This window comes from Gobio gobio (genome assembly GCF_949357685.1).
Source record: "Gobio gobio genome assembly, chromosome: 3".
Lineage (NCBI taxonomy): Eukaryota > Metazoa > Chordata > Actinopteri > Cypriniformes > Gobionidae > Gobio > Gobio gobio.
Window position 1 is genome coordinate 40250222 of NC_137099.1, and position 14586 is coordinate 40264807.

The 14586-nt window shown below is 37.5% G+C and overlaps 1 protein-coding gene across 12 annotated transcripts in view; it reads left to right on the top strand.

Annotated features, from left to right (window-relative positions):
* The window catches only part of dclk2a (doublecortin-like kinase 2a), a 72860-nt gene that overhangs the window by 45197 nt on the left and 13077 nt on the right, over window positions 1-14586 (top strand). For all 12 annotated transcript variants that reach the window (XR_013816135.1, XR_013816136.1, XR_013816137.1 and 9 more), the window contains 5 exons: window positions 1874-1968; window positions 11284-11368; window positions 11791-11896; window positions 12230-12287; window positions 13927-14046. Coding sequence is in view for 9 of the 12 variants with exons in the window: in XM_079811590.1 (XP_079667716.1) it covers window positions 1874-1968; window positions 11284-11368; window positions 11791-11896; window positions 12230-12287; window positions 13927-14046 (464 nt within the window). In the remaining 3 variants the exon portion in view is untranslated. The remainder of the gene's footprint in view (window positions 1-1873; window positions 1969-11283; window positions 11369-11790; window positions 11897-12229; window positions 12288-13926; window positions 14047-14586) is intronic.

Sequence of the window (14586 nt, forward strand, 5' to 3'; positions counted from 1 at the left end):
AAAGGACATTCATCTGTGGAAAGAGCTGTACATGACCTCTAACCCTTTGGTGCAGCATTCAATCATGCTAATAGCTCTCCTGCATGGCCTTCCAAATTCATCAGCTAGTATAGAGAGCTAACTCTCAGACTGGCCACTGCCCCAGACCCTGGCACATACTCTAATCTATCAGACATAGCAATTGGATGTGTACACTAAATGCAGTCATCCTCAAATCCTTCTGCTTAGACTGGCTAATGCAGTACACACACCCTAAATTCCTATGGCCCTGAACTGTAAATGCTCTATCGCATGCCTGGAGAGAAGTCTACTCATGCCACACATTCAACGGGAAATGCCAAGAGCAGCTTTTCTACAAATCCATGCTCCCTGTGGATTCTTATGCAACTTGGAATGCTATCCATAATGGGCATAATTGTTTTTTATTTCTGTTAAATTATTCTGCTACTAATTTATGGATGATGTTGGATGATGTTTACTATTAAAGGGTGTTTGATGCTTGATATCACTGGGTTATTCTATGATTTAGCGTTGTGGATTTGGTGTCAGGTGAGTGGTACATACCCTTGTCTCTGTGTTAAGAGACTTATTCTGGGACAAGGAGACATATGCACATGCATTCCTGAGAGGTGGTTCTGTTCATATTTTGTATTGTAACAACAATGTGCACTACCGTTCAAAAGTTTGGGGTCAGTAAGATTATTATTATTATTTTTTTTTTAAAGAAATTAATGATCACACTTCACAAATATGGTGTCATTTGTTAACATTAGTTAATGCATTAATTAACATGAATGAACTATAAGCAATGCATTTTTTATGCATTTATTAACTTTTGTTAATGTTAGTTTATTATACAATTACAATTGGACAATTGTTCATGTTAGTTCACAGTGCAACTAATGTTAACAGATGCAAGTAAATGTATAAAATTGACTAAATGTCAACAAATACAACCTTATTGTATATTTATTAATTTATAAATTGACCAAAACTGTCCACTGTTACAAAAAATCTATTACAAATAGGCCTGTGCGTGTGTGTGTGTGTGTGTGTGTGTGTGTGTGTGTGTGTGTGTGTATGGTTTCAACAAAAATATTAAGCAGCACAACCATTTCCAACACTGATAATAATAATAAGAAATGTTTCTTGAGCAGCTAATCGGCATATTCGATTCCTGAAGGATTATGTGACACTGAAGGCTGGAGTAATGATGCTGAAAAATCAACTTTGCATCCCAAGAATACATTACATTTTAAAATATATTAAAACAGAAAACAGTTGTTTTAAATTGTAACAATATTTCACATACTGTTTTTACTGGAATCTTACTTATCTACTTTTGAACAGTAATGTATGTTTATATTGTGTACACCAATATTAAATGAAGACAAGTATGAAGCAAAATATGTCTTGTTCTACTTAAAATGAAAAGTTCACTCAAATTAAATTCTGTCATTGTTTACATAATTCTTAAACCGCATGTGCACTTACATGTACTTACAGTGTACTTACCTAAGAACGTGATTAATATAAGGAAACTACATCTTCTATAACTTCTCTTGTCCATACAATGGAAGTGAATGGTGAAAGTGTGCTGTCAAACTGCAAAAATGAACAAAAGCAACATAGAATGACCATAAAGGTATGACTCGTACAGTACAATGTATTCCAAGTTGTCTAAAGCTTTGTTTGAGGTAAAGAAGATTTTTAGTTGTTGTTCATTAGGAATTTTCTCCTCCAGTGTAGCTCTTAAACCTCAATGGTTAAAATCAATTCATGTGAAACACAAAATAATGAGTTTAAGAAGTAACACCATGTTTTTTTCTTCTCTTTTCTCTGTCTCTCTCCCTCTTCTTGCTACACTCCTCAGTAAACGGAGTACCTAACAACCAAATCACTACCCCCAAATCTGCCAAATCCTCCAGTTCCTCCCCAACCAGCCCCCGCAGCATGCGCAACTTCAAGGTAAACCCGTTGGCATGGCAACAGGCATCCTCTGTGCTGCTTATCAGTTAACAGAGAAATATTGCTAGTTTTAGATTAGATTGTTTCTTCTTCAAGTCCAAGCTTCTGGTTGCTGACACATGGATGACAGCATCATAACACTCTCATTCGTGAGTTTAGGGATGCTGCCTAAATTACTGCCTCTCAGCAATTTGAAGCATACGTAACACCCTTAAATTTCAAGTTCAAGTGATGACACTTTATCAGAATATGCCAACTTCTCTTTTTTTTTGTATAGAGTCAGAAAGTCATGTATTTTTCTGCTGTCAAAGGGTTTCATATTTTTTATGATAAATGCAAGCTTTCATTTTATTTCTGTGTTGTTTGTTAAACAGAATGAATGTCAGTCTCTGGTAGCTATGATTTTACTATAAGGTCAGGAAAAATATGAAATAAAAAATAAATTGAAAGATTAAATATTTAAATATTCAGTGAACTTTGTTTCATTAATGTATTAAGCTGAAATATGTTCCTTGACTTATCAGCTTAGTAAATTGTTATCAGTTTAGTATAATATTCATATGTTTTATTATATAAGAATGTAGGTCCACTATTAATACACTATATACACTTTTACAGTAATATTATTAAAGTACTACAGCAATTATATTATTTATCTTAGGTACTTTCTTATAGTTCAAGATCACAGGTAGATCTGGATTACGGGAGTTCCCTATTACCTCACAAATCTCATGTGCACAGGCATAAAACACTTGAGAGTGTTCAGTAGTTGTCTGTATAGAGGTTGTTTCGTATAAGTGTCGTTGTTTCTACATTATCTGGTAAGGACATAGAAATCGACAGCACTTGTAATGGAAAATCCGCTCTGAAAGACCTAAGCAATTCTATTCTTGGAGGCATTGTGAGTCGATGCATTGAGATCTTGCTGAGATCTGACTACAGCACACTGTAATTAAACCAAAGGTCAAAGTCAAGTACAATCATAGTCTCGAGAACTCCTGCTGTTAATCTGCTTAACTGACCTGTCTGTCAGACAGTAAGCTTCTTGGTGTACGGGTGCTATCTTTAAAGCTTTTTGGGAAAAAGAGCACAAGGAGAAATTCCATGACTGATCATCATTTTAAGAGGATTTTAATGTTATATTTAGTAGTGAATAGGGTAAGTAAACCAACTGAGATCAATAAAATTAAATGGAGAATTTTTATCCAAGTCTTCCACTTCCACATTTTTCTCCTGAGGAAAACACCTAAGTGATCTCACATCTCAACATGTCACATATTGTGCTCACATTTAACAATAGTGGTGTCAACAATAATCGATTCGGCAATGCATCGCAATGCGGGGCATGCATGATTCAGCATCGATGCGGCTAAGTGCCATAATCGATTATGTCATCGTTTATTTTCTGGCCTTGAGTTGGACAATAAAGTTGTGAAGTTTCAATTACTTCCGGGGTCATAACAACAACAACGTCAAGATGGCTGAGGCGGAGGGAGATTACTGATTAATTAAAACACTTATGTTCACTGCTGGAAAAAGTTGGCTGTTATTATTGCTCTATTTAATTTCAAATGGTTCTAAAGCAGAGAAGAGAAACATTTCTCATTCAAAGCACTGAAAGCAGTGATTTATGTTTTCTTTTTCAGGTTTGAAAATGCCATATCCAATACCCTGTACCATTCAATTTTATTTTATTTAATGACATTTATGTCAAAGATACAGGAGAGTGATAATACACACATAGCAGCCAATAAAATCTGATGTTCAATATCTGACTGCTTGTATTGCCTCATGACTGATTAAAATGTTGCCTTGTTGTGTGCAGTAGAATTTTGATGCATGGCAATGCATCGTAGAATCGAATTGAATCGAATCGTTACCTGGTAAATCGTAATCGAATCGAATTGTGAGGGCAGTCCCAATGCACACCCCTATTTAACAACATAGTAAGTCTGCAGTCCAGGGCTTGACATTGACACCAGTCAAACGGCCAAATGCGGGTGGATTTCAGCAGTGGTGTGTCACGCAGTCACTCCTACTAGTCACTTTGACGGCTTGAATTTTATAGCCTAATACATAATAGTTTTCATCTGAAATAATAAACTAAGTGCAATGTAGTGTTGTCAAAAATATCGATTTTTCAATACATATCGATACTGAAAAATCTGAAACACTTCCAAAACTCATTTTCCGCATATACCAGCAAGTTGACACACAAACCCGCCTCCCTTCACTCACTTGTTTAATTTGCTCCGGATGAATATTGTTGGTGTTACAGGGCTTGAATTTCGGCGTGGGATTGCGCATATTGTGCATAATTTACTCATTCCTGCAGATTTTGTGCTCACACCCAAAGTGCGTGAACATAAATCCACCTCTCAGTACTCAATAAATTTTCCCCCGCTGCTAATTGTGCTTAAACTGTCAAATACACAGAAAATAATGTCAAAAGGCCGGTTTTAGCGAGTATTCTCATAAACACAGTCAGTCAGAAAGAAAACACATGTGTAACAATATAATGGATCCAAGCGTCAGGTCTTAAAGTGACAGCAGCCTAATATACCTGCTGCCAAATTATGAGATAATAAAAAATATCTATATGCCAGTTTCTCCCCATGGTATCAATGTCAAGATTGTGGAAAGTGAAAATGCTAGTAACTTTGGAAAACCACTAGGCACAGTGGCTGGTGAGCAAAAAAAGTTAATGTCAAGCCCTGCTGCAGACTATATTCAGAGATTTTTAACTGAAATGAAAAAAATATATATTTCACCAGTATTATGCATATTAACTCTTTCCCCGCCAGCGTTTATAACAAAAAAAAGTTGCCAGCCACCACCAGCGTTTTTAAAAAAATTTTAATTATCACAAAATGTTCATGGCCCCCAGAATATTTTGTTTTTTTATGAATATTTATGTACTTTTTGACAACAGGCAATATGTCAAAAGAAATAACAGAGCAGCTGTGCTTAAAAAAAGTTTTATTCTTAATTCATTCTATTTTTTGTATCAACTCTTGAATATGGATAAGTTTCATAAAAGAAGCACTTGGGGTTACTTGACTGTAACCCTGTTCCCTGATAAAGCGGAACAAGATGCTGCATAAGCTTATGCAAATGGAAAATGTCTTTGACATAACCAGCTGTGAAAATAGTGTGAAAACACGTCAATGAAATTGACCCGGAGGTATTTATAGCCTCGGCCGGTGACGTCATAGGCGCACCTGCTGCACGAGGCTATAAATAGATGAGCTTCAGCTGGAGCAAACCAGATCTTCTTTGTTTGAAAACCAGTCCTGAAGCATCATCAGCACGGCCTAGCAATGCAGCATCTCGTTCCGCTTTATCAGGGAACAGGGTTACAGTCAAGTAACCCCAAGTGTTCCCTTTCAAAAGCTACACTCAATGCTGCATAAGCTTATGCAAATGGGAACGAGAATACCCACGCCGCCTTGCTTGATGGTGCCTGGACCCCTTACGGTTGTGTAGGTGTGCACAAGAACGCAAGAAGCCTCAGGCATTAGCCTGTGATGTCGACTCAAGGACATGAGAGCCCGGAGTGGCATGAGCATCCAAACTATAAAGTCTTATGAATGTGTGCGGAGAGGACCAACCTGCCGCATCACAAACACTTTGTAAGGGAGCACCCCTTGCTAACGCAGTAGAAGAGGTGACTCCCCTGGTGGAGTGAGCCCTTAATCCTATAGGCGAAGCTTGACCGCGCACCTCATAGGCAAGAGCAGTAGCATCCCTGACCCAATGTGACATTGTTTGGTGGTGGCAGAACCTCTGTTACGGCCCCCATGGCAAACAAACAGTTGCTCTGACTTACGCCACTGGCTAGTGCGGTGGACTTAGGCCTGAAGAGCATGGACTGGACACAGTCTATGAAGTTTCTCCTGATCCGGCGTTGTGAACGGCAGAGGGCAGAAGGTTTCAAGAGTGACAGGATGTACAGTCGACAAAGGAACCTTAGGCAGGTAGTCAGGGGATGCAAAATCACTTTCACCAAACCTGGGGCAAAGTCTAAGCAGGATGCGATATTGACAGAGCCTGCATGTCCCCAATTCTTTTCAGAGAAGTTATAGCCATAAGAAAAACCATCTTTAGAGTCAGAAGTTTGTCAGACGCTGATTCTAGAGGTTCAAAGGGGGTCTCAACCAGACCCTCGAGGGCTAAAACTAAGTCCCATGAAGGGATCTTGGCTCTTAATGGAGGCCACAACTGCCTGGCACAACAAAGTGAGCAGGCAGAAGATGCCTCCCAAGCGGCACCCCATCCACCAGGGCATGGCAAGCCAAAAGAGCGGCCACATAAACCCTGAGAGTGGAGGAGCAAGCTAATGTTTCAAAGGGGGTCTCAACCAGACCCTCGAGGACTAAAGCTAAGTCCCATGAAGGGATCTTGGTTCTAACAGGTGGCCTCAACCGCCTACCCCACGAATGAAGCGAGCGAGTAGAGGATGTCTCCCGAGCGGCACCCCAACCACCAAGACGTGGCAAGCCGAAAGAGCGGCCACATGAACCCTGAGAGTGGAGGGGCAGGTGCCTGAGGACAACTTTTCTTGCAGAAAATCCAGAACTGAAGTAACCTGGCAGTTGACTGAATCTACATTGTGTCGTACACCACCTTTCAAAGACACCCCATTTATTAGCATAAACTTTCCGAGTGGAGGAAGCTCTAGCACTTAGGATGGTCTCAATAACTGCAGGCGAAAGCCCCGTGTCCCTCAGTTGGTGCCCTTCAGGGGCCAAACATGAAGGTTCCACAGGTCGGGCCTGGAATGGAATATCGTGCCCTCTGCCTGAGACAGAAGGTCCCTCCTCGCCGGAATCGCCCAAGGCGAGCCGTTGAGGAGAGACACTATCTCCGAGAACCAAACCCTGTTCGACCAACGCAGCGCTATCGATAAGAAGCAAGACCCTTGTTGGCGAACCCTGGCTAGAACTCCCAGGAGCAGAGCGACTGGAAGGAGGACATACAGACGCATTTTGGGCCATGTATGAACCATCACATCCAGACCCAGTGGGGCTGGGTGACAAAGAGAAGCAGGGACATTGCGCTGTCTGAGAAGAGGCGAAGAGGTCCACTCCCTGTGGTCAGCTCTGTAAAATCTGATCCAGATCTGCTTGACTACTTCTGGGTGGAGTTTCCACCCCCCCATCTGTAACTCTGTCTGGACAGTAAATCTGCTCCCACATTCAACCGCCCTTGAATGTACACTGCTCGAGTGACAGGAACTTGTTCTGAGCCCAGAGAAAAATAGTCTCGCTATTCTGATAGCGTGAGCACAGACCCCCCTGGTGATTATATATGAGATATTTAGCTGTACTGTCCACCCGCACTAGGACATGACAGCCCCTCAATTGGGGGAGAAAGTATTTCAGGGCCAGAAATTCAGCCGTCAACTCGAGGCAGTTGATGTGCCAACTGAGTTGATGACCCTCCCATTCCCGTTGGGCTGGACGACCACTTAAGGCCGCACCCCAGCCCGTCAGGGAAGCGTCCGTCGTTAGCAACTTGCGACGACAAGGTACGCCTAGAGTGGGACCCAAGGCAAAAACCGGGGTCTGAACCACATAGTTAGTGTACGAAGCCACATGGCGCGCCACTTTATTTGCCTGAGGATTGGCCCTAAGTCCTCTGGCTTTGAGCCACAACTGAAACGGTCTTATGTGCAACAACCCCAAAGGGAAACCCGTGGATGCTGATGCCATTAGACCTAACACTCTGGTGCTGATGATCAGTAAGATCTTGGTCTAGCCTGACTTTGCTCAGGGAATACTGAATGGTCTTGATTCAAGCGGGAAACCGTTGTGCCCACCTTGTGACCAAAAACCGAACAAACCCTAGATAAGTCGTTCTCTGGGCAGGAGAAAGAACACTTTTCTTGGTGTTGAGTCTCAACCCTAGAGAAACTAGATGAGCTAATTGTGTTTATTAATTTTAATTGTGTAAAATTGTGTTTTTGTCAAAGACTACATCTGGATCAGATTCAGAACAATAATCAAAACACAGATGGAGTAGATGGAGTTCATCAACACCCCCAAAGCTTCACAGTCCTGTAGTTCATCCTGGGTCGACATTTCATTCAGTAACATTAGGCTTTTATTTATATGCTGTTTAATGTTGATGATCGCGTTATTTTACATATGATATCACTTGTTTCTGCATCTTCTTCACTTCTTCTGTTTTGATCAAGAGATTATGTACTCTTTCAGAAGATGTGTAATAGTGCCCCTACCCAACAGTGAAAACATGAAAAGCCGGAAAATTCCGTCAATGGCGGGGAAATAGTTAATTCTCTGTATTGTATGCAATAAATTGTTAATATTTGTTTTATTTTTCCTAATATGATCTCTGAGATAAACATCTAAAACAAAGTTAAATGTTTGAAACATTGTATCAAGTCTAACAAGCTATGTAAGATCAATGTCTGCATGCATAAATTGAGAAATATGCTATTTTCAGAAGCCTGTGAATTTCTATTATGAAACAGCTTTTAACAAATTATTCATAGTATTCCACCATTATTGTGCTCTTATACTGAAGATATGACTGAATAAGTGGTTTGATGGAAAGTTGCTGGTTCTTTGCACATTGTTCCTGAGATTTCAAGCTAATTTTAGTTCAAACGCGCCAACGTTGTGGTTACATAAATATCTTCCCACTTGCTTTTAGTTTAGTTGCAACAAGCGGATAGGAGTCCCCCTCCGTCTCTCTGTACAGGTATTATGAAACTCTGCCTTATAGCAGCATTCAAATGAGCTGCAGTTCCTTCTGGATATTCAAGTCTTCAGTTGGGTATGATTGTATGAGTCACTTTCATAGCAAGTAGTTGGCTTTATATATCATTCTGCTGCATTGGGGTATTTGATTCCTTCAGAGTGGCACATAATACCCAAGTGTTGCTTGTGTACCTAGAGGAACCCTGTAGCCTTTATTAAACCAGCTTTAATCAGGATGCTGCCAGTATTTGTCTCCATTGGCTTACTTAGTCTTTTCTCACATGTCACTGTCACTTCAGTTTAATTCTTTTGTGGCTGCTGAATCAAGATAACACGCAGGCTTTTTAACCTGATTGCCAGTCCATTTTAAACCTTTTAAGACTATAGCTCCATAATTTTTTGTGTAAGTCGCACAGAGTTTGTCTTTTAGATTGTTATTTTTATGTCCTCATCATCCATTTACTTTGCTTAGGAAGCTGTTTAATGTCGGATGGCAATATGTTGTTGATAAACTGATTATGCTTTAAGTTTATTGTGAAGGTTTAGTATAATCGCATTGCTTCTATAACCAGTTTAAAATGCTTTTCATTTTAGTAGGGCTGGGCAATATAGTGAACATTCATGTTTTATAAAGATCTGACGATAAATATCACAACGATTTGAATTCACTTTTATTTGGACATTGGCTCGTTTTGCAGTCCTTCCTTGTCTAGCGACATGTGAATATGAGAATTAAAAAAAAAAAAAAAAATGAAATGTTTTCTGAAATTTGTGAATATTACTGTTTGACCTTTCACCTTTTAATGCTTATAATAAAAACAAGCATTTACTTGCCAGAAATACAGATTTGTGAATTAGAAAGGTGGTAAATGTATATTTATTTATGTTTTTTTTTTTTTACTAAAAAACTATTTGACTATCACATTCATTAAACATTCAACTTTAGCGTTTTCGGGCAAAGCTTGTTTTTTACTCTCACAAACACATTTACCCACAAATTACAGGTTTCTTTCATAATTATGTCAGACTGAGCTGTAACCATTTAATTTTTAGCTGTTGTCTACATTATAATTCCCATGTATTTTGAGCAGGAAGATGGAGTATATACAGTAAAATTGCAAACTGCAATAAATAAACATTCATCAATTAGTACTTTTTACTTTTAATACTGAAGTACATAAAAAATTAAGTACTTTTGTAAGTAAAATTGAAAAAGAGTACTTCATACTTTTACTGGAGTAATATTTTACTAGGTTATCTGTACTGTTACCCAAGTACTTGATTTGTGTACTTCGTCCACCATTGGTTAAATCAGAATTTTGAATTCATTTAGATTCATATCTGACTCACAGAAAACCAGCACTAGTCAATAAGGAAGATTTGGCAGAGTAAGAAAACTTTTGATTTTATTAGCAAAACTTGTCAAAACATTCAGACGGCAATGTCTACATTCAAGCATTTTATATAGCCTTAAACAGCTCGCCCTTTTTACAGCAGGTTTAGTTCACAAACAGTTGTGACCTAAATATGATTTTCATTTACAATAATAAATCCTAAAATTCAGCATTAGTAACACACAATTTCTTCGGTTCAAAATAACAAGGAAGGAACGTTTTTAAGGAATTTAGTGGAATAAAAAGTACAATATTATGCTTTGGTATGTAGTGAAGAAAAAGTAAAAGATTCCCAAATTTAATATACTCAGATAAAGTATAGCTACTTGAAAAATTTACTTGAGTACAGCAAAACTATAAAGTTGTGAAATATAGTAACAATTTAAAAAACTGATTTCTATTTTAATTCAGCTTTACCATCAAAGAAACAAATTGCTTTTCAAAATATACAAAGTAATTTGTTCCTTTTGAAATTACTTTTCAAAATATTAAAAGTAATTTGTTCCTTTGATGGCAACGCTGAATTTTTATATTGGTGCATACAAACTAAACATTATTGTTTTGCCTTGTGCTTATTCTTCACTGTGTTTCATTGGTGAAAACATGCATTGATTTAAAGATACAACCATTTTTTCCAGATTGTCTGGTAACAAATGTAAAAGTATAAAAAAAAAATATTTAAAAACTTAAATTAATCCACCATTAAAGCTCAATAATGTCTTAAATACACAATACGCCACCTTGGAATTATAAGGTTCTATCTGCAATCTGACTGTTTTGGAGATATTGAGCTTTAAAGTTTTTGCATTCCATTTGACTGTGTAGAAATAATCTTTTTATTTTCTAAATAAAAAGTAAAAAAAAATTAAAAACTTAAAAAACAACATCACATCATGTAAAGAAGTTGTCACAGAATAAGAATATGTGATTAACTCAATTTTGACAAAAATGTCAGATAGAACCTTATAATTCCAAGGGGACGAATACTGTTATTTACTTCTTAATAAAGGCTAAATTGTATGTTGCTTTGCATTAATGATTCATCTTATTAGAAAAAGACACTCTCTTAATCCATTTTAGACTGCACAAATATCATACTTTTTAGTTATATTGCCCAGCCTTACATTTTAGTACCTGAATAAAATGTCGAAGGAGTTTTCATTTGTTTTTGAGACTTATTTTATCTCTGTTTGCAGATTCCAGCTCATCACTCCTCTGCAACCAATGTGAACGGCTCCTCTGAGACGTCCCAACAACATAACAACAGTTTGAGCCCTGAAGGTAAGACGTCCACCCGCTATTCATCACTGTCATGCACTCACTCGCTCACCTTGGATCTTAGTGTGTTTTAAGTCCTAAAGTCCCCAAAGGGCATTTCAGGGGCATGACAGGCTTTGGCGGTGAAAGTGCTGACACATGCCATTTTGTGCCACATTTGCTCAGGCACTCTCCCACACGTTCACACACTGTGGTGGCAGTGTATGAGCAAACGTCCCAGCTCAGCAGTGCATGAGTCAGAATGACCTTCAGTTGTTTGTCTGCATAGTGCACTAACCACATTTGAATTTTTGGATGAGGATGTTGGGGCTAATCTGTTATCTCATTGTTTTCTCTTGAAAACATTTTTTGATCATATGGTGTGAAAATGATGCTATTATGTGTTTCAATCTGATATGTTTAATGTGTTGGTTTATTCCCTTTAGTTAATGGAAACAGGAACATAGCTGATTCCATTATTGTGGACAAGTACAAAATTGGCAAAGTTATTGGTGATGGAAACTTTGCTGTGGTTAAGGAGTGTGTCGAACGGTAAGAAAAATGACTAGTTACAAAAGACTTGCTTAAACAAACATGTTATTTCTGTTAAGGTCTGTCAGAAAGAGATAAAATGGCCGTTGGGGAGTCAATTAAATTTATATTTATATTTTTTATTTATCTTATTTGTAATTGTCATAATCTCAGATTAAAATACATAAACAGTATCTTTCTTGTTCATATTTTTAAGCTGAAAGGTTCGAAAGAAGATTGCACTCAAAGGATGTCAGCCTTATAAATTGGCCCCTGGGGCTCTGAATGCACTCAAAACAAACCTTCATTGACCTCCTTGGAAAAAAAAGTATATTGTTCTGTTTCTTTCCATAGATCCACTGGAAAGGAGTTTGCACTGAAGATCATCGATAAAAACAAATGCAGAGGCAAAGTGAGTTGGACTTTATAGATTTTTTGCCACAACAGCCAATGGAGAGTGAATTGAGGAAATACCACCCATAAAACTGTATTTTGCATTGATTTAATTAATGATCCATATATTTTGTCCTTATGACAATGCAATTATAGCTGTTTATTAGTTCTGGAACCTGGTTGTAAAGATGGGTTATTGCAATGTGAATTATTTACGTCTCAGTGGTTTGTGGAATTTTTGGTCCATTTAATATGGCTGATTAGATTATATTTTATTTGTTGCCATGTATCCAGCTGGCTGCAGCTTTTGCAGGTTCCCGAGGAAATCTGGCCAACAGCTAACACAACACAACTAATTTAACCTTTAAATGCATGAATGTTTTGCCAATCAATATTACATATTTGGGTCTTTAGCAACCCGGATCTATATTTATCATGGATCTCTGCCTGTCACGATAATAAAAAAAAACTCTCCTGATATTAGAGTAACTATTACAGAAGAATAGATATATTGTGTTACCTTTTGGAGCTTGGAAGTGTTCAGTTTAAGCAGATGTATTATTATACCATCATCAGTGTCCTCGTCAGAGCTCATTTTCCAGTACATTCAGCATCTGGATCATATTCATATTCTCAAACATATTCTACACTTGATAACAAAATTATAATTTTCAACATCTTCAAAATTAATATTTTGATCACTGACAGCTTCTTCACCAAATCCTCCATCAAGAGACAGTGACACTAATATTTGATTGTGTTCATGATACTTCCTATTCTTTTGTTTTCTACCTGCGGTAGATTAATGGGAAAACAGGCATTATGTTTTCTTTTTCTAGTTATATTGTTTATAATTAATTGATTAAGGGAATACTAAGATGGCTGATGAATGCACTTGAGAAATTAATGAGAAGGAGGGTAATGACAAATGTCCCGGGTCACTAAAGACCCAAGGTATGCGTTTAAGGGTAAAATGATTTAACTATGAATCTCTGTGTTTTAGCTACACTATATGATCAAAACAATGTGGACACCCCAATATCACATCCATATGTGCTTTTTATACTCTTCTGAGAAGGCTTCCCTCATATGTTGGAAATATGGATCTGCTTCCATCCAGACTCAAGAGTATCAGTGAGGTCAGACAAGGCTGTTTGGCGATGGTTTGCAGTCGGATTCATCTCAAATGCATTTAATGCATTTACAGGGTTTTTTTGTGCAGGCACATATCATTTCTCAGGGAATCATTTCTTTATGAATGTCACTTTATGCACAGGGTTTTGCCATGCTGGAATAGAAAACTCCCTCCCTAAACTGTTGCCACAATGTTGTAATGTCACCGAATGCTGTTAAATTATGATTTGTTTACACTAGAATTACTGGAATAGTAAAACCTGTTAATTAGAAGGGGTTGTCCACATACTTTTGGCAATGTATGAATGCTATGTAAACAGCAGTTATATTGGCGGCCAATGTCTCATAATCTAATTTCAGCCTGTGCTTTAACCAAGGAAGTTAGTTTCCTGTTTGCCTCGTTTTCTGCAAGAACAAACCTCAGGAATTCATGTGGATTTATGCCTCTGCAGCTAAAGACAAAAGACTGCTATGAAATGCTGTATGGTTGGGAATTTGTTGTGACACGTGCTTTGAACACACAGGAGCACCTGATCGAGAATGAGGTGGCGGTGTTGAGGCGTGTTAAGCATCCTAATATCATCATGCTGATTGAGGAGGTGGATACGCCCACTGAGCTCTATCTAGTCATGGAACTTGTGAAGGTACTGTTTGTTAGTCACCTTTTATACTGTAAATCACTTGTATGTTGCATTTAAAGACAACAACAACAACAAAAAAATTCTTGCACAATAAGACCAGGGAAATGTATCATGATTCATTCGATGACAAAAAATGATTTTGTAAATATGTAAAACTTTACTCTGCTTCTGAAACTTCTGAACTTTATTATTAAATATATATAATTCTTAAATATTTTTTTTATATCATACACTAAAAGCCAAAACTGCATTTATTTGATTAAAATTAAGTAAAAGAAAACAGTAATATTGTGAAATACCAGTTAAAATTTAAAAACACCTTTTCTATTTTAACATTTTGATATAATCTTAAAATGTAATTTCTTCCTATTTTGACAAAGCTGAATTTTCAACAGCCCCTTTTGTGATATATTTTTCAGGATACTTTGATAAAAAAAGAAAGAAAATCAGCATTCATTTGAGATAGAAATCTTTTGTAAACTAAAACAAATTATATACAGTATATTTATATAATATATTTTCATGATGCAATAAAATCCCCCA